Source organism: Balaenoptera acutorostrata, chromosome 13, assembly GCF_949987535.1.
Source record: "Balaenoptera acutorostrata chromosome 13, mBalAcu1.1, whole genome shotgun sequence".
In the NCBI taxonomy this organism is placed as follows: Eukaryota; Metazoa; Chordata; class Mammalia; order Artiodactyla; family Balaenopteridae; genus Balaenoptera; species Balaenoptera acutorostrata.
In genome coordinates, this window is record NC_080076.1 from 70,811,779 (window position 1) to 70,839,211 (window position 27,433).

At 39.1% G+C, this 27,433-nt stretch overlaps 1 protein-coding gene across 2 annotated transcripts in view; it reads right to left on the bottom strand.

Moving 5' to 3' along the window:
- TTC28 (tetratricopeptide repeat domain 28) overlaps positions 1-27,433 on the bottom strand; it is a 593,579-nt gene extending 566,146 nt beyond the window's left edge. For both annotated transcript variants that reach the window (XM_057526055.1, XM_057526054.1), the window contains exon 1: positions 27,205-27,433. In XM_057526055.1, the coding sequence (XP_057382038.1) occupies positions 27,205-27,306 (102 nt within the window). In that variant the 5' untranslated portion in view covers positions 27,307-27,433. The remainder of the gene's footprint in view (positions 1-27,204) is intronic.

Sequence of the window (27,433 nt, forward strand, 5' to 3'; positions counted from 1 at the left end):
AAGCCTAGAATGGAGGTACCATCTTCTTACAAAGTCACTCTCTACTCACCAAGCTATTCTTATGGCTAGGGAGTAGGCTCTTTCTTGAATTCACACAAAGGCCAAATATGGATAAGCTGCTATATATTAATTATGTATTTTTTTAAATAGATAAGACAAAATTCACTGGAGAATTGACCATATAATAAAAGAACTCAGTGTACATTCCAAAATATATGTAGAATATATAATATATATTACATGATACATATGTATTATATATAAAATATATAATACATGAAGTTAAGAACTTTGTGGATGGGTTCTCAAGATTTGACCCACAAATGACAGAATAAACTGAAAGAAAAGTCCATAGAAAATACCCAAAATGAAATATACTCAAATAGAAAAAGGAAACGGGGAAAAATGATAGGTGCATAAGAGACAAGAGGAACATGCCAAAGAGGTCTAACACACATATAACTGGGATCCCAGAAGGAAAGAAAAGGGATTAGATGCAATATTTGAATACCTCATGACCAAGAATTTTCTAAAACTGATGAAAGACATCAACTCAGAATACTGAACCCACTGAACTTCATCCAACCTCAAGATATCACAAAGAAAACTAGACCAACACACATCACAGTCAAACCACTAAAAACCAAAAACAAAGAAAATGTTAAAGCAAACAAAGGAGAAAAAAAGACACATTACCTTCAAAGGGGCTACAAGCTGCAAACTCAACAGGAATGATGGAAGCTGAACTAGCAGCTAGCCTACAATTCTACACCCAGAGAAAATATTATTAAAAAATGAAGTGGAAATAGGATTGATCATACATTACTGGTGGAATTTAAAATGGTTCAGCCATTGTGGAAAACAGTTGGCAGGTCTTCAAAAAGTTAAACATAGAATTACCATATGACCCAGAAATTCCACTCCTGGGTATCTACCCAAACGAATTGAAAATGTATATCCACACAACAACATGAACACAAATGTTCATAGCAGCATTATTCATAATGGCCAAAAAGTATAACAACACAAATATCCATCAAATGATGAGTAAATAAACAAAATGTGGCATAGCCACACAATGGAACCAAAAAAAGGAACAAAACACTAATACACATGAGAATATGGATGAACCTTTAAAACACTATGCTAAGTGAAAGAAGCCAGAAACAAATGGCCACATTTGTATAACTCCATTTATATTAAATGTCCATAGTAGGCAAATCCATACAGGCAGAAAGCAAATTAGTGGTTGTCAAGGGCCAGAGATGGGGGAAATGGAACACCTAACAAGTACTGGATTTGTTTTTGGGGTAATGGAAATTTTCGGGATTAGACAGTGGTGATGGTTGTGAATATACTAAAATCCACTAAATTGTACAATTTTAAATGGTGAATTTTATGGTGTGTTAATTTTTTAAATGTAAAATAAATACTTGTTCAAACAAACAAACACTGAGGGAATTCATCAACATCAGGCCCACTCTAAAAGAAATACTAAAAGAAATACTGCAGGAAAACGATCTTAGACAGAAATATGGAAATGTAGAAAGGAAGGAATAATACTGGTAAAGGCAAATATATGAGTAAATATAAATGAACATCAGCTATACAAAATAGTAACTGTAATGTGAAGTTTAAGATACATATAAGACAGAGCCTGAACCAAGATGGCAGAGTAGAAGGACATGCTCTCACTCCCTCTTGTGAGAACACCAGAATCACAAGTAGCTGCTGGACAGTCATCAACAGGAAGACACTGGAAGTCACCAAAAAAGATACCCCACATCCAAAGAAAAAGGAGAAGCCACAATGAGACGGTAGGAGGGGCGCAATCACAGCCCTAGATACTGTTTTGATTCATAAAATATACATGTATTTAAAGGCAATAAGGGGCTTCCCTGGTGACACAGTGGTTAAGAATCCGCCTGCCAATGCAGGGGACACGGGTTCGAGCCCTGGTTCGGGAAGATGCCACATGCCACGGAGCAACTAAGCCCGTATGCCACAACTACTGAGCCCGTGTGCCACAACTATTGAAGCCTGCATGCCTAGAGCCTATGCTCCGCAACAAGAGAAGCCACCACAATGAGAAGCCCATTGCACTACAAAGAAGAGTAGCCCCCGCTCGTCGCAACTAGAGAAAGTCCATGCGCAGCAACGAAGACCCAACGTAGCAAAAAATTAAAATAAATTTTTTTTAATTAAAGTTTAAAAAAAACAGTATCTATACATATTTAAAAAAAACAGAGGCATGTGTAAACAAGTTATTTTATTTACTCAGTCTACAGATGGTCTACATATGAATTGAACCATGACCTCCCTTAGAATCCACAAAACAGTAGGACGCAGTGATCTGGTAGGTTTCCTTGCTACAGAGAATAAAAGGTTATGCTGGTTAACCAATTCTGCTATCTGTTATCAGAAATAATGTCTTGATAGCAACTACTCTATTGTTTTTGCCAGACATCTTTCAAAATGTGGTAGGCTTATACAAGCATACTTCGGTAACATTGCCGGTTCAGTTCCAGACCCCTGCAATAAATCAAATATCAGAACAAAGCGAGTCACATGAATTTTTTGGTTTCCTAGTGCGTTTAGAAGTCATGTTTACACTAAACTGTAGTCTATAAAGTGTGTAATAGGATTATGTCCAAAAATATATCTATATATACCTTAATTTAAAAATACTTTATTGCTAAAAAAGGTAACCATTGTCTGAGCCTTCAGTGAGTGGTAATCTTTTTGCTGGTGGAGGGTCTTGCCTCAATGCTGATGGCTACTGACTGATCAGGGTGGTAGTTGCTGAAGGCTGGGGTGGCCATGACAGTTTCTGAAAATAAGACCACAGTGAAGGTTGCCTCATCAATTGACTCTTCCTTTCACGAACCATTTCTCTGTAGCACACAGTGCTGTTTGATAGCGTTTTACCCACAGTAGAACTGTCAAAATTGGAGTCAATCCTTTCAAACCCTGCTGCTGCTTTATCAACTAAGTTCATGTAATATTCTAAATCCTTTGTCACTTTCAACAACCTTCACAGCTTCTTCACCAGGAGTAGATTCCATCTCAAGAAACCACTTTCTTCACTCATTTATAAGAAGCACTCCTCATCTGTTAAAGTTTTATCATGAGATTGCTACAATCCAGTCACACCTTCAGGAGCCACTTCTAATTCTAGTTCTCTTGCTGTTTCTACCACATCTGCAGTTACTTCCTCCACTGAAGTCTTGAACCCCTCAAAGTCATCCACGTGGGTTGGAAGCAACTTATTCTAAACTTCTTTTAATGTTGATATTTTGACCTATTCCCATGAATCATGAATGTTCTTAATGGCATCCAGAATGCTGAATCCTTTCCAGAATGTTTTTCAATTTACTTTGCCCAGATCCATCATTAGAATCACCATCTATTGTGACTACAGCCTTACGAAATGTATTTCTTAAATAATAAGACCTAAAAGTCGAAATTACCCCTTGATCCATGGGCTGCAAAATGATGTTGTGTTAGCATGCATGAAAACAACACTAATCTCATTGTATATCTCCATCAGGGCGCTTGGGTGAACAGGTGCACTGTCAATGAGCAGTAATATATTGAAAGGAATCTTTTTTTCTGAGCAGTAGGTCTCAACAGTGGGCTTAAAATATTCAGTAAACCGTGTTGTCAACAGATGTGCTGCCATCCAGGCAGAGTAGATTTAGCATAATTCCTAAGGGCCCTAGGATTTCTTGAATAGTAAATAGCATTGGCTTCAACTTAAAGTCACTAGCTGCATTAGCCCCTAATAAGAGTCAGCCTGTCCTTTGAAGCTTTAAAGTCAGGCACTGACTTCTCTCTAGCTATGAAAGGCCTAGATGGCATCTTCTTCCAATAGAAGGCTGTTTCATCTACATTGAAAATCTACTGTTTAGTGTAGCCACATTCATTAATTATCTTAGCTAGATCTGGATAACTTGCAGAAGCTTCTACATCAGCACCTGCTGCTTCACCTTGCACTTTTATGTTATGGAGACAGCTTCTTTCCTTAAATTTCATGAGCCAACCTCTACTAGCTCAGACTTTACTTCTGCAGCTTCCTCATCTCTCTCAGCCTTCACAGAAGCAAAGAGAGTTAGGGCCTTACTCTGGATTAGGCTTTGGCTTAAGGGAATGCTGTGGCTAGCTTGATCTTCTATCCAGACCATTAAAACTTTCTTCATATCAGCAATAAGGCTGTTCCGCTTCCTGATCATTTGTGTATTCACTGGAGCAGCACTTTTAATTTCCTTCAAGAACTTTTCCTTTGCATTCACAACTTGGGCAACTGGCACAAGAGGCCTAGTTTTTAGCCTATCTCAGCTTTCGACATGCCTTCCTCACTAAGCTTAATCATTTCTAGCTTTCGATTTAAAGTGAAAGATTTGCAACTCTTCCTTTGATTTGACCACTTACAGGCAACCGAAGGGTTTATTCATTGGCCTAATTTCAATACTGTTGTGTCTCAGGAAATAGGGAGGCCCAAGGAGACAGAGATAGACAGGAGAACGGCCCGTGAGTGGAGCAGTCAGGACACACACAACATTTATCATTTAAGTTCGACATCTTATGTGGGCGCAATTCGTGGTGCCCCAAAACAATCACAATACTAACATCAAAGATCACTGATCACAGATCACCATAACAAATATAAAATTAATGAAAAATTTTGAAATATTGTGAGAATTACCAAAATGTGACACAGAGATACAAAGTGAGCAAATGCTGTTGGAAAAAAATGCCGCCGACAGACTTGCTCAATGCAGAATCGCCACAAACATTCAATTTGTAAAAAATGCAATATCTGCAAAGTGCAATAAAGTGAAGCACAGTAAAATGAGGTATGCCCATACTTTAGCCAATGACAAAACTGCCAATATTTATATTAAGAGTAGATGTGCTTAAATAACTCATGATTTTGAAATGTAGTGGAAGCAACATGGCTTTCTTACTTCCAGTGGAAATAAAATTTAAAATGGCCCCTATGTTCAGGAATTACTGGATGCAATACTTTTACCTACCACTTTAGCTATTATTAAGATTCCAGGGCATTCTAAACTTGACTCTCTGCAATTTAAGGGAAATCACCTTGCTGATATTTCCGCAAGGAAAGCTGCCCTTAAAGGAACCAACAATAGCCAAACCTCTGTCATGGTTGAAAGGGATATTTCTCCAAATGATAACTTAGAAAAACTGGCTAGAGAAGCCCAACAATTGGCCTCAGAAAAAGAAAAACAAGATTGGAAACTCAACAACTGCTGACTTGATAAAAAGAGAAAGCTCTGGTTTGGACCAAATAACAACCAAGTCCTACCAGAGGCTCTAAAATTCCCAGTCCTCACCATTGTACACGCAATAAACCATTGGTCTACTGACAAAATGATAGCCTTTGTGAATCAGTATTGGTGAGAAAACATTAATAAGGCCACCAAAAGTGCCTACCTCACTTGTTCCATTTATCTGAAGTACAACCCAGGGAAGCCTGTTTGTACTGCTCTCAGACATTTTAAACTGCCTAATGGACCATTTGAGGTCTGGCAAACGGATTTCATACAACTTCCTCTGTCTCATGGATATAAATATGTTTTAGTTATGGTCTGTATGTTATCACACTGGACTGAAGGCTTCCCTGGCAGACAGGCTACTGCCTCCTTTATGGCTAAAAAGTCCTTTTGGAAAAAATTATCCCTACCTAGGGAACGCCTCTCAAACTTCATAGTGATCCAGGAACCCATTTAATGGCCAGGTACTTCAACAAGTCTGTGCAGTTTGGCCAGTTTTATAATACTTTCACTGTGCTTACCACCCTCAATCCTCTGCTTTAGTCAAATGCACTAAGGGCTTTATTAAGACTCAACTGGAAAAATCTGTAGAGGCTCTTCAAATACCTTAGCCAAAAGCATTGCCATTGGTCCTTTTAAATCTTAGATCCACCCCTTTTGGAATTCATAAACTCTTACCTTTGAGATAGTCACAGGATGCCTAATGCCCTTGGCTCCTGGTTCTTTTGATGCACAACTGATAAAAGGAGAGATACTCCAATATTGCAAAGGTATAATTGCTTGTATTAAAAATACCCATGCTGGGCTTCCCTGGTGGCTCAGTGGTTGAGAATCCACCTGCCAATGCAGGGGACATGGGTTCGATCCCTCGTCCAGGAAGATCCCACATGCCACGGAGCAACTAAGCCCATGCGCCACAATTACTGAGCCTGCGCTCTAGAGCCGGTAGGCCACAATTACTGAGCCTGTGTGCCGCCAACTACTGAAGCCCACGTGCCTCGAGCCCATGCTCCGCACCAAGAAAAGCCACCGCAATGGGAAGCCCACGCACCGCAACGAAGAGTAGCCCCCGCTCACAGCAACTATAGAAAGCCCACGTGCAGCAACGAAGATCCAATGCAGCCAAAAATAAATAAATAAAAAATAAATAAATTTATTTTTTAAAAAGTAGCATGTCATTAAATAAATAAATAAGTAAATAAATAAATAAAAATAAAAATTACCGTGCTTTGGTACAGCAATCTTTTCATAGTGCACTCTCGGGAGACAAAATACTTAAGCATCACACCTTGAAACCTGAAGATTTCATCTACTGGAAAAGACACCTCCAGAAGAGCTCTCTTCAACCTCACTGCAGAGGCCCCTATCAGGTACTGCTAACCAACCCTTATACCACCAAACTTCAAGGAATAGACTCTTGGATTCATGTGACACACCTAAAGAAAGCACCAAACCCTGAATGGACCTGCACCATCATCTGGTGATCTGAAAGTAAAGATTTCCTGGAATTGAAGCAGATGACATCTGATGAGACAGCTTTCCCAAGATATCTGGACCAAGCCTGTTGGAAGTTTGCCACCAAACCTTTGATGATAATATAGCACTTCAGATGATCTCCAGTGTCTGTGATCTTGATAACATATGGATTTTAGATTAAAAGTACCTGAAAGTTCTCCCTCCTAGCCCTCCTTGTTACTCAAACACGACATCATTAACTTTCCAATCCGTGCACTTTCCCTCCAACATGAGATACTACACCCAGGAAAGGTCCTTCCTGGCATTGAGGGACAAAAAGCCACTGATACTAGAAAACCTGACTCTTGATAAAAGATGCTTTCAGAGAAAGATCTTGATCAAAAGGGAGAAATGTTAAAAATTAATAAACAGAAACCTCAGTTAAATAGAGTTGGGAGACCAGAAAGGGGAGCTCCCAATACCCTGTAACAATAGCAGAGCCCAACAGGAAGAAGAAAGACTCCTCTTCTTTCCTGGCAAGGACACAACCACTGAAAAGCCATGGACTCCTTTACTACAGTCCTCCCAACATTCCTCTCTATAAAAGTGTTCTCCTTCCCCTGCCGTGCGTGCTCACCATGGATGCCCACCCCAAACTGCAATTCTCTGCTGATCCCAAATAAACCCATCTTTGCTGGAAAAATATCTGGCAGTCTATTTGTTTTAGGTCAAAAATAGTAATAACAACAACAAAACACATATACACACACACACACACACACACACACATCTAGCATTTATTTAGCACTTACTATGTGCCTGGAAGTGTTTTAAATAATATATATGTATTAATTCATTTAATCCTGACAACAACCCTGTAAAATAAGCAACGGTAGCATTCTCACTTTATGGATGGGACAATAGGTACAGATCTCATACTTTTGACACTACATATGCTACAATGCCATGATACACAACTCTCTAAATTTAAGGCAGCCTTTGAAATGCAACACTTAAACACAACTTGCTTACATGCTTTTTAAAGTTCATATCTGGACTTGCAGCTATAACGGAAATAATTTTCTCACATATGGAGTGATTTTTTAAGACTCTTGGTTGAGAACATCTGACCTGACAACACACACAGGACAAAATGGGTAGAAAATCAGGCAATGAAATCATCTTCCACACTGCAAAATAAAACTACTACCTTCACTATTGTCCCATTCAGAAATCAAAAGTAAGGTAATTCATGGTAGGTATACACAATTTATTTTATAAATTATTGTTTCTATTTACTAAAGCTCAAAAATATCTTGGGCTGAGAATATAAAATTTAAGAGTCGGTTATCCTTAATAGTAAATACATGTCTTACATACAAACTTTGTATAAGTGGAAATTTAATAAAAGTAACTTTTATTTTCTGCAGTATTGTTAAACGTAATATGTGTTTTTAGTGTCATGATTTTTAAAAGCCAATGTTAAAATACTGCTGTATCTAAACTCACTGAACAAAAAGTGATAAAATACACAAGAAACAAAACTTTTTTTAAATGTTTGAGCCAAATTGACACAAATTCACTTTCACAACTCCCTCTATAAAATCAATCAAAATGCTATGACATGTTTGGTAATTGCAATCATTGTTGCTTTTGTTGTGGTCATCCATGTACAATGCTTGGTGTCAGTCTATTTATCTCTTGTAAAAATAAAATACAGTGTGTGTGTGTGAAAAAAAAAAATGCTATGACAATGGTGGGAAACCAAGCATATTTTGAAAAAAAATTAACTAGCAAACACATCGACTAATTCTATCTCTTCCAACTTCAACTAGAAATAAATATGTACTCTAAAGTAGAAGAATAATCGTATTTCTCAATATCTGCCAATTTGTTTACAACCCATCTCACAAAGGATAAAAATTTTAAATCCTTCTCTAAATAGCTTTGAGTTCACAAATAGACATGACTTAAAACAAAGCAGTGTAGGGAATTCCCTGGTGGTCCAGTGGTTAGGACGCAGTGCTTTCACTGCCGGGACCGGGGTTCAATCCCTGGGTGGAGAACTGAGATCCCACAAGCTGTGCAGTGCAGCAAAAAAACAAACAAACAAACAAAAAGCAGTGTAAAACTGTCTCTAGACATTCAATTATTTCAATTCTTCCCTTCAAGAATAAGGAAAAGCTCAAAAATTGATATTTATTAAGTAAATACTTACATTTTACTCTCACAGTAAATTCAAATGAAGAATATATTTCTGGAATCCTTTTTTTTTTTTTTAAATAATCAAAAACTTCTTTCAGGAAACTAAAATTATACGTTAATTTCACAAACCTGACCTTGGGCTAAAATTCTGAATCAATAAATGACTTACAGTATTAATTTTGCTTTGTTTTTAGTTAACAACTTTTAATTTGCATTATAAAGACTGATTCCCTTCATCAATAAACAAGGAAGATACAAGCTATGATTTTATTTTATAATTCCTTTTATTTCAGAGATGCATATGAAATTAGAATCATTCCTTTACTATCTTAAAAACGATTATTTTTATATAGACTCATTTCATTTAATACTTTTCTTCATTATCTGGTTTAATTCCCATTATTCATCAAGAAACCTTTATGTCAGGTACTCCATTAAGCATTAGTTTAATAACAGCTTTATAACTTTAAATACTTAAAAATAAACTGCTTACATTGCAGTTAATTTTATCTTTTGATTGATAAAAAGTTGCAAGATAATAAAGTGAAAGAATAAACTTAGTATCAAGTACTCATTCTTTGGCTCTAACATCATTATAGGGACTCAAATTCCAGAATACTGTGCCAACGTAACCTTAAACCCCACAACGAAAACTAGATTTTAACAAAATATCCAGGGGAATTCCTATATTGCTGTTCTGCAACAAGTCTAACATTCAGTAGCAAAATTGATTACTATTTCCTTAATGATCATTCAAATCAAAGATAGTCTAGGGCAATGGTTAAGAACGTAGACTCCAGAGTCAAACTACTAAATCAGAATCCAGGGCAACTCAGCTTCCTAACTGTGGAGCTTGAGTAAGTTACTACTTAGTGACCTTGCTGTATCTCAGTTTCCTCATGTGTAAAACAGTGACAACGATAGTAACTACCTCATAAGATAGTTGTGAGGATTAAATGAGTTAATTTATGTAAAGGACTTAGAACAGTGCTTAACACATAGTAAGCACAACATGTTAGTGATAATAATCTGAAACCAACAGACCTTATACTTATGGAAGGAACACTGCCTACACACAGTACTCTATAATTTACATGGTTCTTCCAAATATACCTAACAAAAATTTTATTTTTTTATGAAATGTATTTGGAATTTATGATCAATTTCCTAAACAATTTTTATAAATGGTTTTCATAAATCTTTGTGGAGATTAAGAAGCAATGAATTTGGGACTTCCTTGGTGGTACAGTGGTTAAGAATCCGCCTGCCAATGTAGGCAACACGGGTTCAAGCCCTGGTCTGGGAAGATCCCACATGCCACAGAGCAGCTAAAAGCCCATGAGCCACAACTACTGAGCCCACGCGCTGCAACTACGGAGGCCCGCGCACCTGGAGCCCGTGCTCTACAACAACAGAAGCCACCACAATGAGAGGCCCATGCACTGCAACAGAGTGGCCCCCGCTCTCCGCAACTAGAGAGAGCCTGCGCACAGCAACAAAGACCAAACGCAGCCAAAAATAAAATAAAGAAAGAAAGAAGCAATGAATTTAAGAAGAGCATTATTTGACAGTGGAGCAACTTTCAAAAATCCGGTTTCTACATAAGCTAAAACCATAAAGATCCAAGACAGCACTCTACACAAAAACATTACATACAGAACAAAAGCATTTGTGGCAGTGTTTTTAGTGCTTTTTTAGTACCCTCTCAGGAAATTGTGCAATCCCCTGTCAGATACTTTTCCCAAGGACAAGAAACTATACACAGGACCAAATGTCCAATAAAGGTGCCTGAATTCCAAAATCATATTAGCAGCACGCAAATTCCTGAGAGGGGAATGAGAATGACCAATTAACTCCAAAATAAAAGGTACTGTTTCAACCTAAGTGTTTGCCCTTATTAAATATATACTCTTCAGTATCAAACTGTACTAACAAAATTTCAGGAAACTAAGCTCTTAGTAAAAGATGGTCACAGGGTTAAGTCTTACGGAGTTGACGGCTTCCTCTGCTCTACAATTTGGCATAATATCTCATAAGCACATGGAGGTTAACATGATTGCATTAAAAATGTCATCACGGGCTTCGCTGGTGGCACAGTGGTTGAGAATCCGCCTGCCAATGCGGGGGACGCAGGTTCAGGCCCTGGTCCAGAAGGATCCCACGTGCCACGGAGCAGCTGGGCCCGTGCGCCACAACTACTGAACCTGCACTCTGGAACCCACGAGCCACAACTGCTGAGCCCACGTACCACAACTGCTGGGGCCCACATGCCTGGAGCCCGTGCTCCACAACGGAAGAGGTCACTGCGATGTGAGGCCCACGCACCACAGGGAACAGTGGCCCCCACTCGCTGCAACTAGAGAAAGCCGCACACAGCAATGAAGAACCAACGCAGCCAAAAATAAATAAATTTATAAAAATGTTGTCACTTATAAACCTGTGTTTTCTGATAAGATTTTCATTGTTTTTGCTCTTACATTTAGATCTTCGATTTATTTTGAGTTAATTTTTGTGTATGGTGTGAGACAGGGGTCCAAATTCATCCTTTTGCATGTGGATATTCAGTTGTCTGTTGTCCAGCAACATTCACTGAAAAGACCATTCTTTCCCCCATTTAATGGTCTTCACACCATTGTTGAGAATCAGTTGGCCGTCAATGTGAGGATTTATTTCTGGACTCTCAATTCCATTGACCTGTGTTATTCTTAAGTTAGTACCACACTGTCTTGATTACTGTTGCTTTATAGTAGATTGTGAAATTGGGAAGTGTGAGACCTCTAAGTTTGTTCTTTTTCAAGATTGTCTTGGCTATTCTGGGTACCCTGCATTTCCATATGGATTTTAGGATCAGCTTGTCAATCTCTGCAAAAAAGGCAGATGGGATTTTGATAGGAATTGCACTTAACCTGTACATCATTTGGGGGAGTACTGCGATATTAACACTGTTAAGTCTTCTGGTCCATGAATATAGGATGTCAAGATTAGACTTATTATTTTAAAACTACATTCCTTAAACTGCCCAGTCCAACTGCTAAAATAAAACAACCAAGAAAAATACCTTCAGCCCCAAAGAACTGAATCCATTCCAGCTTTACTTGATGCTGCAGAGTTCAATCACAAAAGAAAGAAAAGTCACACAAGAGATCCCAATAATAATTTTTAGAATGTTTGTCCTTTAAATCTAATAATTACCCTCTTCTCTCATCTCCACTTGCTCCTACTTCTATTTATTTGGATGATTCTTTTCCAATATGTCTTTTCTTTTAATCTATTCTTACTTTCCCCTCCTCATCTTCAAAAACTATTTTTTCTTGCATCTATAATCTAAAAATGGGCACCAATGGCTTTCTATATGCATGATTTGGCAAAATATAAGTATCAAGGTTTCTGATTTTCCTTTTATGATGACTGACAGAGGGAAATAATAATCATAGTAAGTTTCATCTTCATCAAAGTGATGTTCTTTATGCAATTCTGGAAGTGCAGAGAATACTGATAAGAAAAATTTCCTACCTTTTTCTGAACTAAGTCCACAGTAAGTTGAAACACTACTATGGCAATTTTTGAACTTCTACTATGGCAAACTTAGCCAGTGATAGCATGGAAATGCCAGATATATAATCATGAAAAGGAAAACCATATACAATAAGATGCCTTCCATATTTAACAGTCACAGCTAAACGTTTTTTTCACTCTTGCAAAGCTACAACAGAGTCAGGTTTGCTGTGTTACTTAGACCACCTGCTATTTCTTAGCAATCCATTCTTTATCCACAACATAGTACCACATCCTCATTACAAACAGTTATTTGTCAGCTAGAATCTCAACAACTCACATTTCAGATTACTGCAATTTAACTTTACACTATTATTAAATAATGCATGTTCTCCAGACTGAAATTTCCTCTCCTAGAGGTAATACAGCCATGAGATAAAAAGGGGTTTTTTGGTAGTGGTCACAGTAAGGGCAGTTAGAGCCATACTATGACACCTGCTTCCCCCCTTCTACTGTTCTACTCTCTAGTTGCTGTTACTGCTTGTTCAATCTCCCAATACTACTTTTTTTTTTTTAATCAGTCATCAATTTTATACACATCAGCATATACATGTCAATCCCAATCGCCCAATTCAGCACACCACCATCTCCACCCCACCGCAGTTTTCCCCTCGTGGTGTCCATACGTTTGTTCTCTACATCTGTGTCTCAACTTCTGCCCTGCAAACCGGTTCATCTGTACCATTTTTCTCGGTTCCACATAGATGCGTTAATATACGATATTTGTTTTTCTCTTTCTGACTTACTTCACTCTGTATGACAGTCTCTAGATCCATCCACGTCTCAACAAATGACTCAATTTCGTTCCTTTTTATGGCTAATATTCCATTGTATATATGTAACACATCTTCTTTATCCATTCGTCTGTTGATGGGCATTTAGGTTGCTTCCATGACCTGGCTATTGTAAATAGTGCTGCAATGAACATTCGGGTGAATGTGTCTTTTTGAATTACGGTTTTCTCTGGGTATATGCCCAGTAGTGGGATTGCTGGGTCATATGGTAATTCTATTTTTAGTTTTCTAAGGAACCTCCATATTGTTCGCCATAGTGGCTGTATCAATTTACATTCCCACCAACAGCGCAAGAGGGTTCCCTTTTCTCCACACCCTCTCCAGCATTTGTCGTTTGTAGATTTTCTGATGATGCCCATTCTAACTGGTGTGAGGTGATACCTCATTGTAGTTTTGATTTGCATTTCTCTAATAATTAGTGATGCTGAGAATATTTTCATATGCTTCTCGGCCAATTGTATGTCTTCTTTGGAGAAGTGTCTATTTAGGTCTTCTGCCCATTTTTGGATTGGGGTGTTTGTTTCTTTAATATTGAGCTGCATGACCTGTTTATATATTTTGGAGATTAATCCTTTGTCCGTTGATTCGTTTGCAAATATTTTCTCCCATTCTGAGGGTTGTCTTTTCATCTTGTTTATGGTTTCCTCTGCTGTGCAAAAGCTTTGAAGTTTCATTAGGTCCCATTTGTTTATTTTTGTTTTTATTTCCATTACTCTAGGAGGTGGATCAAAAAAGTTCTTGCTGTGATTTATATCAAAGAGTGTTCTTCCTATGTTTTCCTCTAAGAGTTTTATAGTGTCCAGTCTTACATTTAGGTCTCTAATCCATTTTGAGTTTATTTTTGTGTATGGTGCTAGGGAGTATTCTAATTTCATTCTTTTACATGTAGCTGTCCAGTTTTCCCAGCACCACTTATTGAAGAGACTGTCTTTTCTCCACTGTATATCTTTACCTCCTTTGTCATAGATTAGTTGACCATAGCTGCGTGGGTTTATCTCTGGGCTTTCTATCTTGTTCCATTGATCTATGTTTCTGTTTTTGTGCCAGTACCATATTGTCTTGATCACTGTAGCTTTGTAGTATAGTCTGAAGTCAGGGAGTCTGATTCCTCCAGCTCCGTTTTTTTCCCTCGAGACTGCTTTGGCTATTCGGGGTCTTTTTTGTCTCCATACAAATTTTAAGATGATTTGTTCTAGTTCCGTAAAAAATGCCACTGGTAATTTGATAGGGATTGCATTGAATCTGTAGATTGCTTTGGGTAGTACAGTCATTTTAACAATATTGATTTTTCCAATCCAAGAACATGGTATATCTCTCCATTTGTTGGTATCATCTTTAATTTCTTTTATCAGTGTCTTATAGTTTTCTGCATACAGGTCTTTTGTCTCCCTAGGTAGGTTTATTCCTAGGTATTTTATTCTTTTTGTTGCAATGGTAAATGGGAGTGTTTCCATAATTTCTCTTTCAGATTTTTCATCATTAGTGTATAGGAATGCAAGAGATTTCTGTGCATTAATTTTGTATCCTGAAACTTTACCAAATTCATTAATTAGCTCTAGTAGTTTTCTGGTGGCATTTTTAGGATTCTCTATGTACAGTATCATGTCATCTGCAAACAGTGACAGTTTTACTTCTTCTTTTCCAATTTGGATTCCTTTTATTTCTTTTTCTTCTCTGATTGCCATGGCAAGGACTTCCAAAACTATGTTGAATAACAGTGGTGACAGTGGACATCCTTGTCTCATTCCTGATGTTACAGGAAATGCTTTCAGTTTTTCACCATTGAGAATGATGTTTGCTGTGCGTTTGTCGTATATGGCCTTTATTATGTTGAGGTAGGTTCCCTCTATGCCCACTTTCTGGAGAGTTTTTATCATAAATGGGTGTTGAATTTTGTCAAAAGCTTTTTCTGCATCTATTGAGATTATCATATGGTTTTGTTTTTTTTTTATATATATATATTTTAATTTATTTTATTTATTTATTTATTTTTGGCTGTGCTGGGTCTTCGGTTCGTGCGAGGGCTTTCTCTAGTTGCGGCAAGTGGGGGCCACTCTTCATCGCGGTGCAGGGACCGCTCTTCATCGCGGTGCGCGGGCCTTTCACTATCGCGGCCCCTCCCGTTGCGGGGCACAGGCTCCAGACGCGCAGGCTCAGCAGCTGTGGCTCACGGGCCCAGCTGCTCCGTGGCATGTGGGATCTTCCCAGACCAGGGCTCGAACCCGTGTCTCCTGCATTAGCAGGCAGATTCTCAACCACTGTGCCACCAGGGAAGCCTTATCATATGGTTTTTATTCTTCAATTTGTTTTTTGTTTTTTGTTTTTTTTAATTTATTTATTTTATTATTTTATTTTTAATTTTTTGGCTGAGTTGGGTCTTTGTTGCTGCACGCGGGCTTTTCTCTGGTTGCGGCGAGCAGGGGCTACTCTTTGTTGCGGTGCATGGGCTTCTCATTGTGGTGGCTTCTCTTGTTGCAGAGCATGGGCTCTAGGCACATGGGCTTCAGTAGTTGTGGCACGTGGGCTCAGTAGTTGTGGCTCATGGGCTCTAGAGTTCAGACTCAGTAGTTGTGGTGCACGGGCTTAGTTGCTCTACAGCATGTGGGATCTTCCCGGATCAGGTCTCGAACCCGTGTCCCCTGCATTGGCAGGCGGATTCTTAACCACTGTGCCACCAGGGAAGCCCTTCAATTTGTTAATATGGTGTATCACATTGATTGATTTGCGTATATTGAAGAATCCTTGCATCCCTGGGATAAATCCCACTTGATCATGGTGTATGATCCTTTTAATGTGTTGTTGGATTCTGTTTGCTAGTATCTTGTTGAGGATTTTTGCATCTATATTCATCAGTGATATTGGTCTGTAATTTTCTTTTTTTGTAGTATCTTTGTCTGGTTTTGGTATCAGGGTGATGGTGGCCTCATAGAATGAGTTTGGGAGTGTTCCTTCCTCTGCAATTTTTTGGAAGAGTTTGAGAAGGATGGGTGTTAGCTCTTCTCTAAATGTTTGATAGAATTCACCTGTGAAGCCATCTGGTCCTGGACTTTTGTTTGTTGGAAGATTTTTCATCACAGATTCAATTTCATTACTTGTGATTGGTCTGTTCATATTTTCTGTTTCTTCCTGGTTTAGTCTTGGAAGGTTATACCTTTCTAAGAATTTGTCCATTTCTTCCAGGTTGTCCATTTTATTGGCATCGAGTTGCTTGTAGTAGTCTCTTAGGATGCTTTGTATTTCTGCGGTGTCTGTTATAACTTCTCCTTTTTCATTTCTAATTTTATTGATTTGAGTCCTCTCCCTCTTTTTCTTGATGAGTCTGGCTAATGGCTTATCAATTTTGCTTATCTTCTCAAAGGACCAGCTTTTAGTTTTATTGATCTTTGCTATTGTTTTCTTTGTTTCTATTTCATTTATTTCTGCTCTGATCTTTATGATTTCTTTCCTTCTGCTAACTTTGGGTTTTGTTTGTTCTTCTTTCTCTAGTTCCTTTAGGTGTAAGGTTAGATTGTTTACTTGAGATTTTTCTTGTTTCTTTAGGTAGGCTTGTATAGCTATAAACTTCCCTCTTAGAACTGCTGTTGCTGCATCCCATAGGTTTTGGATCGTCGTGTTTTCATTGTCATTTGTCTCTAGGTATTTTTTATTTCCTCTTTGATTTCTTCAGTGATCTCTTGGTTATTTAGTAACATATTGTTTAGCCTCCACTTGTTTGTGTTTTTTACGTTTTTTTCCCTGTAATTCATTTCTAGTCTCATAGCATTGTGGTCAGAAAAGATGCTTGATATGATTTCAATTTTTTTAAATTTACTGAGGCTTGATTTGTGACCCAAGATGTGATCTAATCTGGAGAATGTTCCATGCGCACTTGAGAAGAAAGTGTAATCTGCTGTTTTTGGATGGAATGTCCTATAAATATCAATTAAATCTATCTGGTCTATTGTGTCATTTAAAGCTTCTGTTTCCTTATTTATTTTCATTTTGGATGATCTGTCCATTGGTGTAAGTGAGGTGTTAAAGTCCCCCACTATTATTGTGTAACTGTCAATTTCCTCTTTTATAGCTGTTAGCAGTTGCCTTGTGTACTGAGGTGCTCCTATGTTGGGTGCATATATATTTATAACTGCTATATCTTCTTCTTGGATTGATCCCTTGATCATTATGTAGTGTCCTTCCTTGTCTCTTGTAACATTCTTTATTTTAAAGTCTATTTTATCTGATATGAGTATAGCTACTCCAGCTTTCTTTTGATTTCCATTTGCATGGAATGTCTTTTTCCATCTCCTCACTTTCAGTCTGTATGTGTCCCTAGGTCTGAAGTGGGTCTCTTGTAGACAGAATATATATGGGTCTTGTTTTTGTATCCATTCAGCAAGCCTGTATCTTTTGGTTGGAGCATTTAATCCATTCACGTTTAAGGTAATTATTGATATGTATGTTCCTATGACCATTTTCTCAATTGTTTTGGGTTTGTTTTTGTAGGTCCTTTTCTTCTCCTGTGTTTCCCACTTAGAGAAGTTCCTTTAGCATTTGTTGTAGAGCTGGTTTGGTGGTGCTGAATTCTCTTAGCTTTTGCTTGTCTGTAAAGCTTCTGATTTCTCCATCAAATCTAAATGAGATCCTTGCCAGGTAGAGTAATCTTGGTTGTAGGTTCTTCCCTTTCATCACTTTAAGTATATCATGCCACTCCCTTCTGGCTTGTAGAGTTTCTGCTGAGAAATCAGCTGTTAACCTTATGGGAGTTCCCTTGTATGTTATTTGTCGTTCTTCCCTTGCTGCTTTCAATAATTTTTCTTTGTCTTTAATTTGTGCCAGTTTGATTATTATGTGTCTCGGCATGTTCCTCCTTGGGTTTATCCTGTATGGGACTCTCTGCGCTTCCTGGACTTGGGTGGCTATTTCCTTTCCCACGTTAGGGAAGTTTTCGACTATAATCTCTTCAAATATTTTCTCGGGTCCTTTCTCTCTCTCTTCTCCTTCTGGGACCCCTATAATGCGAATGTTGTTGCATTTAATGTTGTCCCAGAGGTCTCTTAGGCTGTCTTCATTTCTTTTCATTCTTTTTTCTTTAGTCTGTTCCGCAGCAGTGAATTCCACCATTCTGTCTTCCAGGTCACTTATCCGTTCTTCTGCCTCAGTTATTCTGCTATTGATTCCTTCTAGTGTAGTTTTCATTTCAGTTATTGTATTGGTCATCTCTGTTTGTTCTTTAATTCTTCTAGGTCTTTGTTAAACATTTCTTGCATCTTCTTGATCTTTGCCTCCATTCTTATTCCGAGGTCCTGGATCATCTTCACTATCATTATTCTGAATTCTTTTTCTGGAAGGTTGCCTATCTCCACTTCATTTAGTTGTTTTTCTGGGGTTTTATCTTGTTCCTTCATCTGGTATATAGCCCTCTGCCTTTTCATCTTGTCTATCTTTCTGTGAATGTGATTTTTGTTCCACAGGCTGCAAGATTATAGTTTTTCTTGCTTCTGCTGTCTGCCCTCTGGTGGTTGAGGTTATCTAAGAGGCTTGTTGGGAGGCTCTCTCCCAATACTACTTTTGATCTCTAGTAAAAGGGACTAGTCTCTGATCTCTAGTTAAAGAATAGGAAGATATTATAACTGCTTTCTGTTTCTCAATAGCAAGAAAATATTAATGATAAAACAAGCCTTAGGGGCTTCCCTGGTGGCGCAGTGGTTGAGAGTCTGCCTGCCAGTGCAGGAGACACGGGTTCAAGCCCTGGTCTGAGAGGATCCCACATGCCGCGGAGCAACTGGGCCCATGAGCCACAATTACTGAGCCTGCGCGTCTGGAGCCTGTGCTCCGCAACAAGAGAGGCCGCGATAATGAGAGGCCCGCGCACCGCGATGAAGAGTGGACCCCACTTGCCGCAGCTGGAGAAGGCCCTCGCACAGAAACGAAGACCCAACACAGCCATAAATAAATTAAACAAATTAAACTTTAAAAAAAAAAAAAAAAGGAGACCGCTGCTACTAGATCTTGTTTAAAAAAAAAAAAAAAAACAAGCCTTATATCGTAACATTAAGTAGACATTACCAGTGGTATAATCTAGCCAAAATATTTAACTCGTATCCATCAAGTCTTTTTATACAGCTTCTAGTTTACAGGAAATAAAGAAACAAGATAAATGGCACCACATGGAAGATACCAGACAAATCCAGAAGATAACTGCAGGACAACTGGTTTGGTCTCCCCAATGACTCAGAGTCATGAAAAAAGGGACCATGCTACATTAAAAGAAACTTAAGTGGCATTAATTAAGGCATGATCCTGGATTAGCTACTGATTTTGACATAAGAGCTTCAAAGAACATTCTTAGGCAAATTTTTTTTTAATAAATTTATTTATTTTTGGCTGTGTTGGGTCTTCATTGCTGAGCACGGGCTTTCTTTTTTTTTTTAATGTATTTATTTTATTTATTTATTTTTGGCTGCGTTGGGTCTTCATTGCTGTGGGCTCTCTCTAGTTGTGGTGAGTGGGGGCTACTCTTCATTGCGGCGCGTGGGCTTCTCATTGCAGTGGCTTCCCTTGTTCTGGAGCACGGGCTCTAGAGCGCAGGCTCAGTAGTTGTGGCGCGCGGGCTCAGTAGTTGTGGCACACGGGCTTAGTTGCTCCGCGGCACGTGGGATCTTCCCGGACCAGGGCTTGAACCCGTGTCCCTTGCATTGGCGGGTGGATTCTTAACCACTGTGCCACCAGGGAAGCCCTGAGCGCGGGCTTTCTTTAGTTGCGTCAAGCCAGGGCTACTCTTCATTGCGGTGCACGGGCTTCTCATTGCAGTGGCTTCTCTTGCTGTGGAGCACAGGCTCTGGGCGCGCAGGCTTCAGTAGTTGTGGCACGTGGGCTCAGTAGTTGTGGCATGCCGGCTCTAGAGCACAGGCTCAGTAGTTGTGGTACACAGGCTTAGTTGCTCCACGGCATGTGGGATCTTCCTGGACCAGGGCTCGAACCCGTGTCCCTTGCATTGGCAGGCGGATTCTTAAGCACTGCACCACCAGGGAAGCCCCATAGGCAAAATTTTTAATATTGTCTGAGAATTTATTAAGAGGAAAATTTACTTAAATGGAAAGTTGGTGGGGAGGGGGGTCACTGCCTGAAAAAAAAGTTTTCAAAACAGTATCTATATAATGTTCACCATACAATCCAGCAATCCCACTCCTAAATACTTACAAAATATATACATATGTGTGTCTGTCTGTGTGACTTATGAAACACACAAAGACTTGTATGTGAATGTTCACAGTAGCTCTATTCACAATCACTAAAAACCAGAAAAAAACCCAAATGTTCATCAACTAGTAACTGAATAGCAAATTGCACGACACATACATTGCAGCAGTACTCAGTAATAAAAAGGAAAAGTCTTCTATAACTTTTACGGACTGTGATGGTGATTATACAACTATATATACTTGTCAGAACTCATAAAACTATACACTTAAAGTTGATAAATTTTATTTTTTTATAAATTATACCTAAATAAAGATGATTTTAAATATAATTAGAAGTAAAGACATTTTGTGCAGTCTTATTTTAGTTAAAATACCTATATACATTTGTGTGTATGTGTGCAAATATTTTTATATAGAAAGATGTACAGAAAAAGTTCCAGAAAGTTATGTATTAAGGTATTAATAGTAGTAATCACTGTATTAGTAATGTTACGGGGGGGGGAGTATTTTTGCTTGTCTTATGTTTTCTAATTTTATACCATGCACACATGCACTTTTTGTAATAATAAAAGCCTGCATTTTTTGTTTTTTTTTTTAAATACAGACACTTTGATTTAAAATTTTCTTATAGGGACTTCCCTGGTGGCACAATGGTTAAGAATCCGCCTGCCAATGCAGGGGACACAGGTTCGAGCCCTGGTCCGGGAAGATCCCACACGTCTCGAAGCAACTAAGCCCGTGCCCCACAACTACTGAGCCTGTGCTCTAGAGCCCGCAAGCCACAGCTACTGAGCCCGCGTGCCACACTACTGAAGCCCACGCACCTAGAGCCCGTATCCGCAATGAGAAGCCACCACAATGAGAAGCCACCACAATGAGAAGCCCATGCTCTGCAACAAGAGAAGCCACTGCAACGAAAAGCCCACGTACCACAATGAAGAGTAGCCCCCCACACACCACAACTAGAGAGAAAGCCCGTGCGCAGCAACGAAGACCCAACACAGCCAAAAATAAATAAATAAATAAATAAATTTTAAAATAAATATTAAAATTTTCTGATAGAAATGTCTGTGAGATCAATCTGTGGATCTGTGGGTTATGAATTTAATTGTAATTGTGATTCTGAAGGTAAGTTTATATTATTTAAATAATATTTACAGTATAAACAATTATTTTCTTTGGTTCATAGTGAATACACATTCAATGAACATGATATGTTACAAGCATCATATCTGCATTATATTGTTGTCTCTGGTATCCTCCTGCACAAAATAGCAATCTACTCCAGCTACTGAAGAAGCACCAAAATAAAAATAATACTATTAAATTTCAATTCAAACATCAGGCTTTGTCTCTAAGAGTTTTTTAAAAACAGCAATCATTTTATGGCTGAGTAATATTCCATTGTATATATGTGCCACATCTTCTTTATCCATTCATCTGTCGATGGACACTTAAGTTGCTTCCATGTCCTGGCTATTGTAAATAGTGCTGCAGTGAAGGTGGATGGACCTAGAGTCTGTCATACAGAGTGAAGTAAGTCAGAAAGGGAAAAACAAATACCGTATGCTAACACATATATATGTAATCTAAGGGAAAAAAATGGTTCTGACGAACCTAGGGGCAGGACAGGAATAAAAACACAGACGTAGAGAATGGACTTGAGGACACGGTGAGGGGGAAGGGAAAACTGGGATGAAGTGAGAGACTAACACTGATATACATACACTACCAAATGTAAAATAGATAGCTAGTGGGAAGCAGCTGCATCACACAGGGAGATCAGCTCAGTGCTGTGTGACCACCTAGTAGGGGTGGGATAGAGAGGGTGGGAGGGAGATGCAAGAGGGAGGGGATATGGGGATATATGTATATATATAGCTGATTCACTTTGTTGTACAGCAGAAACTAACACAACATTGTAAAGCAATTAGACTCCAATAAAGATGTTAAAAAAAAAATAGCAATCATTCGAAAGAAGCAAGAATTGTAATCAACTTAGTGAAAAAATATTGCTTCTGCTTTTAGGAGAAATAAGTAGTAAAAGAACAGGACATTAATAAGAACTACGGGGTAAAAGCAAACAGCTTTCAGTTACACTTTTATTATTTTTAATAATACATACAAATACGTTGTCAAATATCGTATAGAGCAGCCTAGATTTTTAGCAGCCTTTTATAATACAACTGTGTGGTGTGAGAGACTCTGTCTTTCACTGTTCCTCAAGCACTCACAGGGATTTCTTGGGTCACAGAAAAGTGAAGGGGACAGGAAGAGGTTTGCGGTTTTTTTTTTTTTTTTGGTCTGAGGTTTTAGGTTTGTTTGTTTTGGGGGGGAGGGATTTTTTTTTTTTTTTTTTTTGGTGTGGCAGTTTTGTTTGCTTTGGGACTTGCTTTTAAATAGAGTTAATTAGCAAAAGAAGATAAACAACAAAGTACCAAATCCCTACCACATGCAAGGCTTTGTTCTAAATATCTACCTACATTCTCTTTTACTTAACAATTCTTTGAGATGGATATTATTTACTGTCTCATTATACATATGAGAACACTGGATATATAACACAAGATTTGTCAAAAACTCAACTAGTAAGCAGCAGAGCCAAAACTTAGAGATATGAACCTGGATTTGCATCCATACTTGAGCTTTCAAAGACCATTCTTCCTCACTATTTTCGAGGAAAGATCTGAAACAGAAAATTGGAACAGACTACCACTAAACGATGAAGCTAAAAGATATATCCAAAACTCAATTGTATTTTTTCTATACTCTAACAATGAGCTAGTGATGAACAATGATGTGAAATGAAATGTTAAAAACAGTACCAGGTACAACAGAATCTAATAGAATACTTACAGATAAATTTTTGGAAGAAGTGTAAGACTTGGGCCTGAAAACCATAAAACATCATTGAAAGGACAGATTAAACACAATCTCTATAAAAATCCCAGCTACTCTTGGGCAGAAATTGATAAGCTGATCCTAAAATCCATATGTAAGGGACCCAGAAAAGTCAAAACAGTCTTGAAAAAGAACAAAGTTATAGGACTTACACTTAATTTCAAAACCTATTACAAAGCTACTGTAACCAAATAGTGTTGTACTGGCATAAGGATAGACAATAGAATAAGATTGAGAATCCAGAAAAAAACCTAACACATATTCAGCTGATTTTTCAATAGGGTGCAAAGACCACCCAATGGGATAAGAACAGTCTTTTCAATATATAGTGCTGGGACAACTGGATCACAATATGCAAAAGAATGAATGTGGACCACTGCCTTACACCATATGCAAAAATTAACGCAAAATGGATTGACGACCTAAATATAAGGACTAAAAACATAAAATTCTTAGAAGAAAGCATAGGGGTAAACCTTCATGACCTTGAATTTGGCAATGGATTCTTAGATATGACACCAAAAGCATGAGCAACAAAAGAACTTCATCACAATTAAAACTTTTTTTGCAACAAAGGACACTGTCAAAAAAGTTAAAACACAACCTACAGAACGGGAGAAAACATTTGCAAATCATATATCTAATTTAGTATCCAAAATATTTTTAAAACTCTGACCACTCAATAATAAAAAGACAAATAACCCAATCAAAAATTGGACCCCCCCCAAAAAGGGACAAAGGATTTGAACAGAAATTTCTCCAAAGATATACAAGTGGCCAATAAGCACACACACAAAAATATGCCCAACATCATTAGTCATCAAGAAAATGCAAATCAAAATTGCAATAAGATGCCATTTAACACCTACTAGGATGGCTAAGTTAAAAAGACAAACCATGGGACTTCCCTGGTGACGCAGTGGTTAAGAATCTTCCTGCCAATGCAGGGGACAAGGGTTCGATCCCTAGTCCGGGAAGATCCCACATGCCGCAGAGCAACTAAGCCTGCGAGCCACAACTACTGAGCCCATGTGCCACAACTACTGAAGCCCGCACACCTAGAGCCAGTGCTCCACAACAAGAGAAGCCACTGCAATGAGAAGCCTGCGCACCCGCTCGCCACCACTAGAAAAAGCCAGTGGGCAACAATGAAGACCCAACACAGCCAAAAATAAATAAAATTAATTAAAAAAAAAAAAGACAAACCAATAACAAGTACTGGCAAGATTGTAAAATTCTCATACACTGCTGGTGGGAATGCAAAATGATGCAATGACTTAGGAAACAGTTTTTCAACTCTTCAAAAGGTTAAAATAGAGTTACCATATAACCCAGCAATTGGGATATGCCCAAGAGAAATGAAAACATATGTCCACACTAAAGCTTGTACACAAATGTTCATAGCAGCATCATTCATTATAACCAAAAAGTGGGGGGGGAAAAACCTATGTCTATCAATGCATGAAAAGATACAATGCGGTATACCTGTTCAATTAAGTATTATTCAGCAATAAATAAATGATACAGGTACAACATGGATAAACTTCAAAAACACTGTGATAGGGCTTCCCTGGTGGCGCAGTGGTTGAGAATCTGCCTGCTAATGCAGGGGACACGAGTTCGAGCCCTGGTCTGGGAAGATCCCACATGCCACGGAGCGGCTGGGCCCGTGAGCCACAGCTGCTGAGCCTGCGCGTCTGGAGCCTGTGCCCCGCAGCGGGAGGGGCCGCGATGGTGAAAGGCCCGCGCACCGCGATGAAGAGTGGCCCCCACTTGCCGCAACTAGAGAAAGCCCTCGCACGAACCGAAGACCCAGCACAGCCAAAAATAAATAAATAAATAAATAAAATAAATAAATTAAAAAAAAAAATATTAAAAAAAAAAAAAAAAAAAAAACACTGTGATAAGTGAAAGAAGCCAGTCACAAAAAGACCACATATTGTAAGATTAATTATATCTCAACAAAGCTGGGGTTTTTTAAGACACTTTAAAAAAAAAAAAGTCATGGGGATGCACAGTACGGTGACTATAGTTAATAGCACTATATTGTATATTTGATTGTTGCTAAAAGAGTAGGTCTTAAAAGCTCTCATCTCAAGAAAAAAATCTGTAACTAGGTATGGTAATGGATGTTAACTAGACTTATTGTGGTGATCACTCTGCAATATATATAAATATCAAATCATTATGTTGTACACCTGAAACTAATGTTACATGTCAATTATATTGATATCTTAATTAAAATAAGGAATTTTTTAAAAGACATGTGCATGAACTACAAAAATGAAATGCTGAGAGAAAACAAAGCACCTAATTTTCAATTTTTCTTCTTCACATGCATATTCCTAAAATTGTCTTCCTATACATTCATATTTTGTCCATGAACAACAAACTACTGAAATTAAATCAAGTATTGAAATTCAAAAAACATGAAAAAAACAGCTCCTGAAATATCAAATAACTTTCAAACAATTCTACTTTAGCATGACTCTGAACTAAACATAAATCTCAATTTCAAAATATCACATAAAAATTACAAATACTCAGAGGTTTAAGCGAATTGCCAACTTTTCTGAATAAACAGTAATTCAGGTTTGCTTTGATGAAAATGTAAATATTTACCTGCCTCAAAAAAACAAAATCCTATAAGCCTAGTGTTCCCAAATGATGAAAGGAAAGAAAAATGCAATTTTTTTATTCAGAATTTAGTTTCAGAATTAATTTTAACCTAGTTAGGATTATACATAGTTGATGGTTTATACTGAGCAAGGTATACCCTGCTTTTGCCTTAAATATACTGAAAACAAGGCATTTATAAACAGTTACAAAAGTTAAGTTGGGACTGAGAAAAATCACATCATACAGTAAATGTGACGGAGATAATAATTTCAAAAAGCTCCTGAAAATACAAGAACTCCTATTTTGGAAACTCCCTAAGTCATTTAGTCTTTCTACAAATATTTACTGACCATCTACCATGTGGTAAGCACTGCGCCTGATACCAGGATGCCATGGTGAGCAATGAACAGATCAGGTCCCTGCTCGCAGGAAGCTTACACTAAAACAGTGCTTGTCAAATGTACCTAATCATAATCACGCAGGAGCTTGTTAAAAATTCAAAATCTGCTCCTCTGCTTTGGAGAGTCTGAGTCCGTGGGCCTGGGGTGAGTTGTGACGCCTGTATTTTTATCAAGCGCTCCAGATTATTCCTATGCCCTGGCTGTTTGAGGAGCCCAATGCTCGGGGGCATCCCATCCCATCCAGCCGGAGCCACACCTCCGAAGTCCATTTCACTCAACTTCCTTCACCCTGACCGATAAATACCCCAAACACACCACCACGCTGAGATGGATGTAAAGCATTCCAAAATCACTCTGTGCTGAGACACCGACAGACTTGCTTCCTTCCGGGAACGGACAGCTCACTGCCTTAGATTCCACCTGGGGCTGTCTGCACCTGAGCCTCCCGGGGCTGCGCCGACACCTGTCTCCTAGCGGCTGCGGTCTACCTCTCCCGTGGGCCCGGCTCACGGGCAGCCACCGCCCGGCGGGGACGGAGGCAAGGGACTGGCACCGCGCGCGTTAGGCGCCGACTGTATACGGCCCCCCTGTGCGTGCACACACACTCCCGCGGAAACTGAGGCGGGCAGGCAACAGACCGGGTCCCGCTGCCGAGCAGCGCGAGGCAGGGCTCGAACCCGGACGACGGGGCGGGTTCCGCCTCGCGAGCGCTCGTCAGCCGCCGAGGCCCGGCCCGGCTCGCACCGACGGAGTTTCACAAAGAAAGTCTCCCGGCCCGCGCCCCTCACGCACTCACCGGAGGCGGCGCCGGCGGTGACTCGGGCTCCCGCCGCCTACGGCTCCGTGCCGGGGTCGACCCCGGGGTGGGCTCGAGCGCCGGCGGCGGCGACTGCTCCATCTCCGCGGGGCCCGGGCCGCGTCCGCCTCGAGCTAACGGTCCCGCCAGCTAGGAGCGCGCGCCGGCCCCGCGCGCCATGTTCCCGCCGTGCCGCGCGCCGCCGCGGCGACCCCCACACCCCCCAACA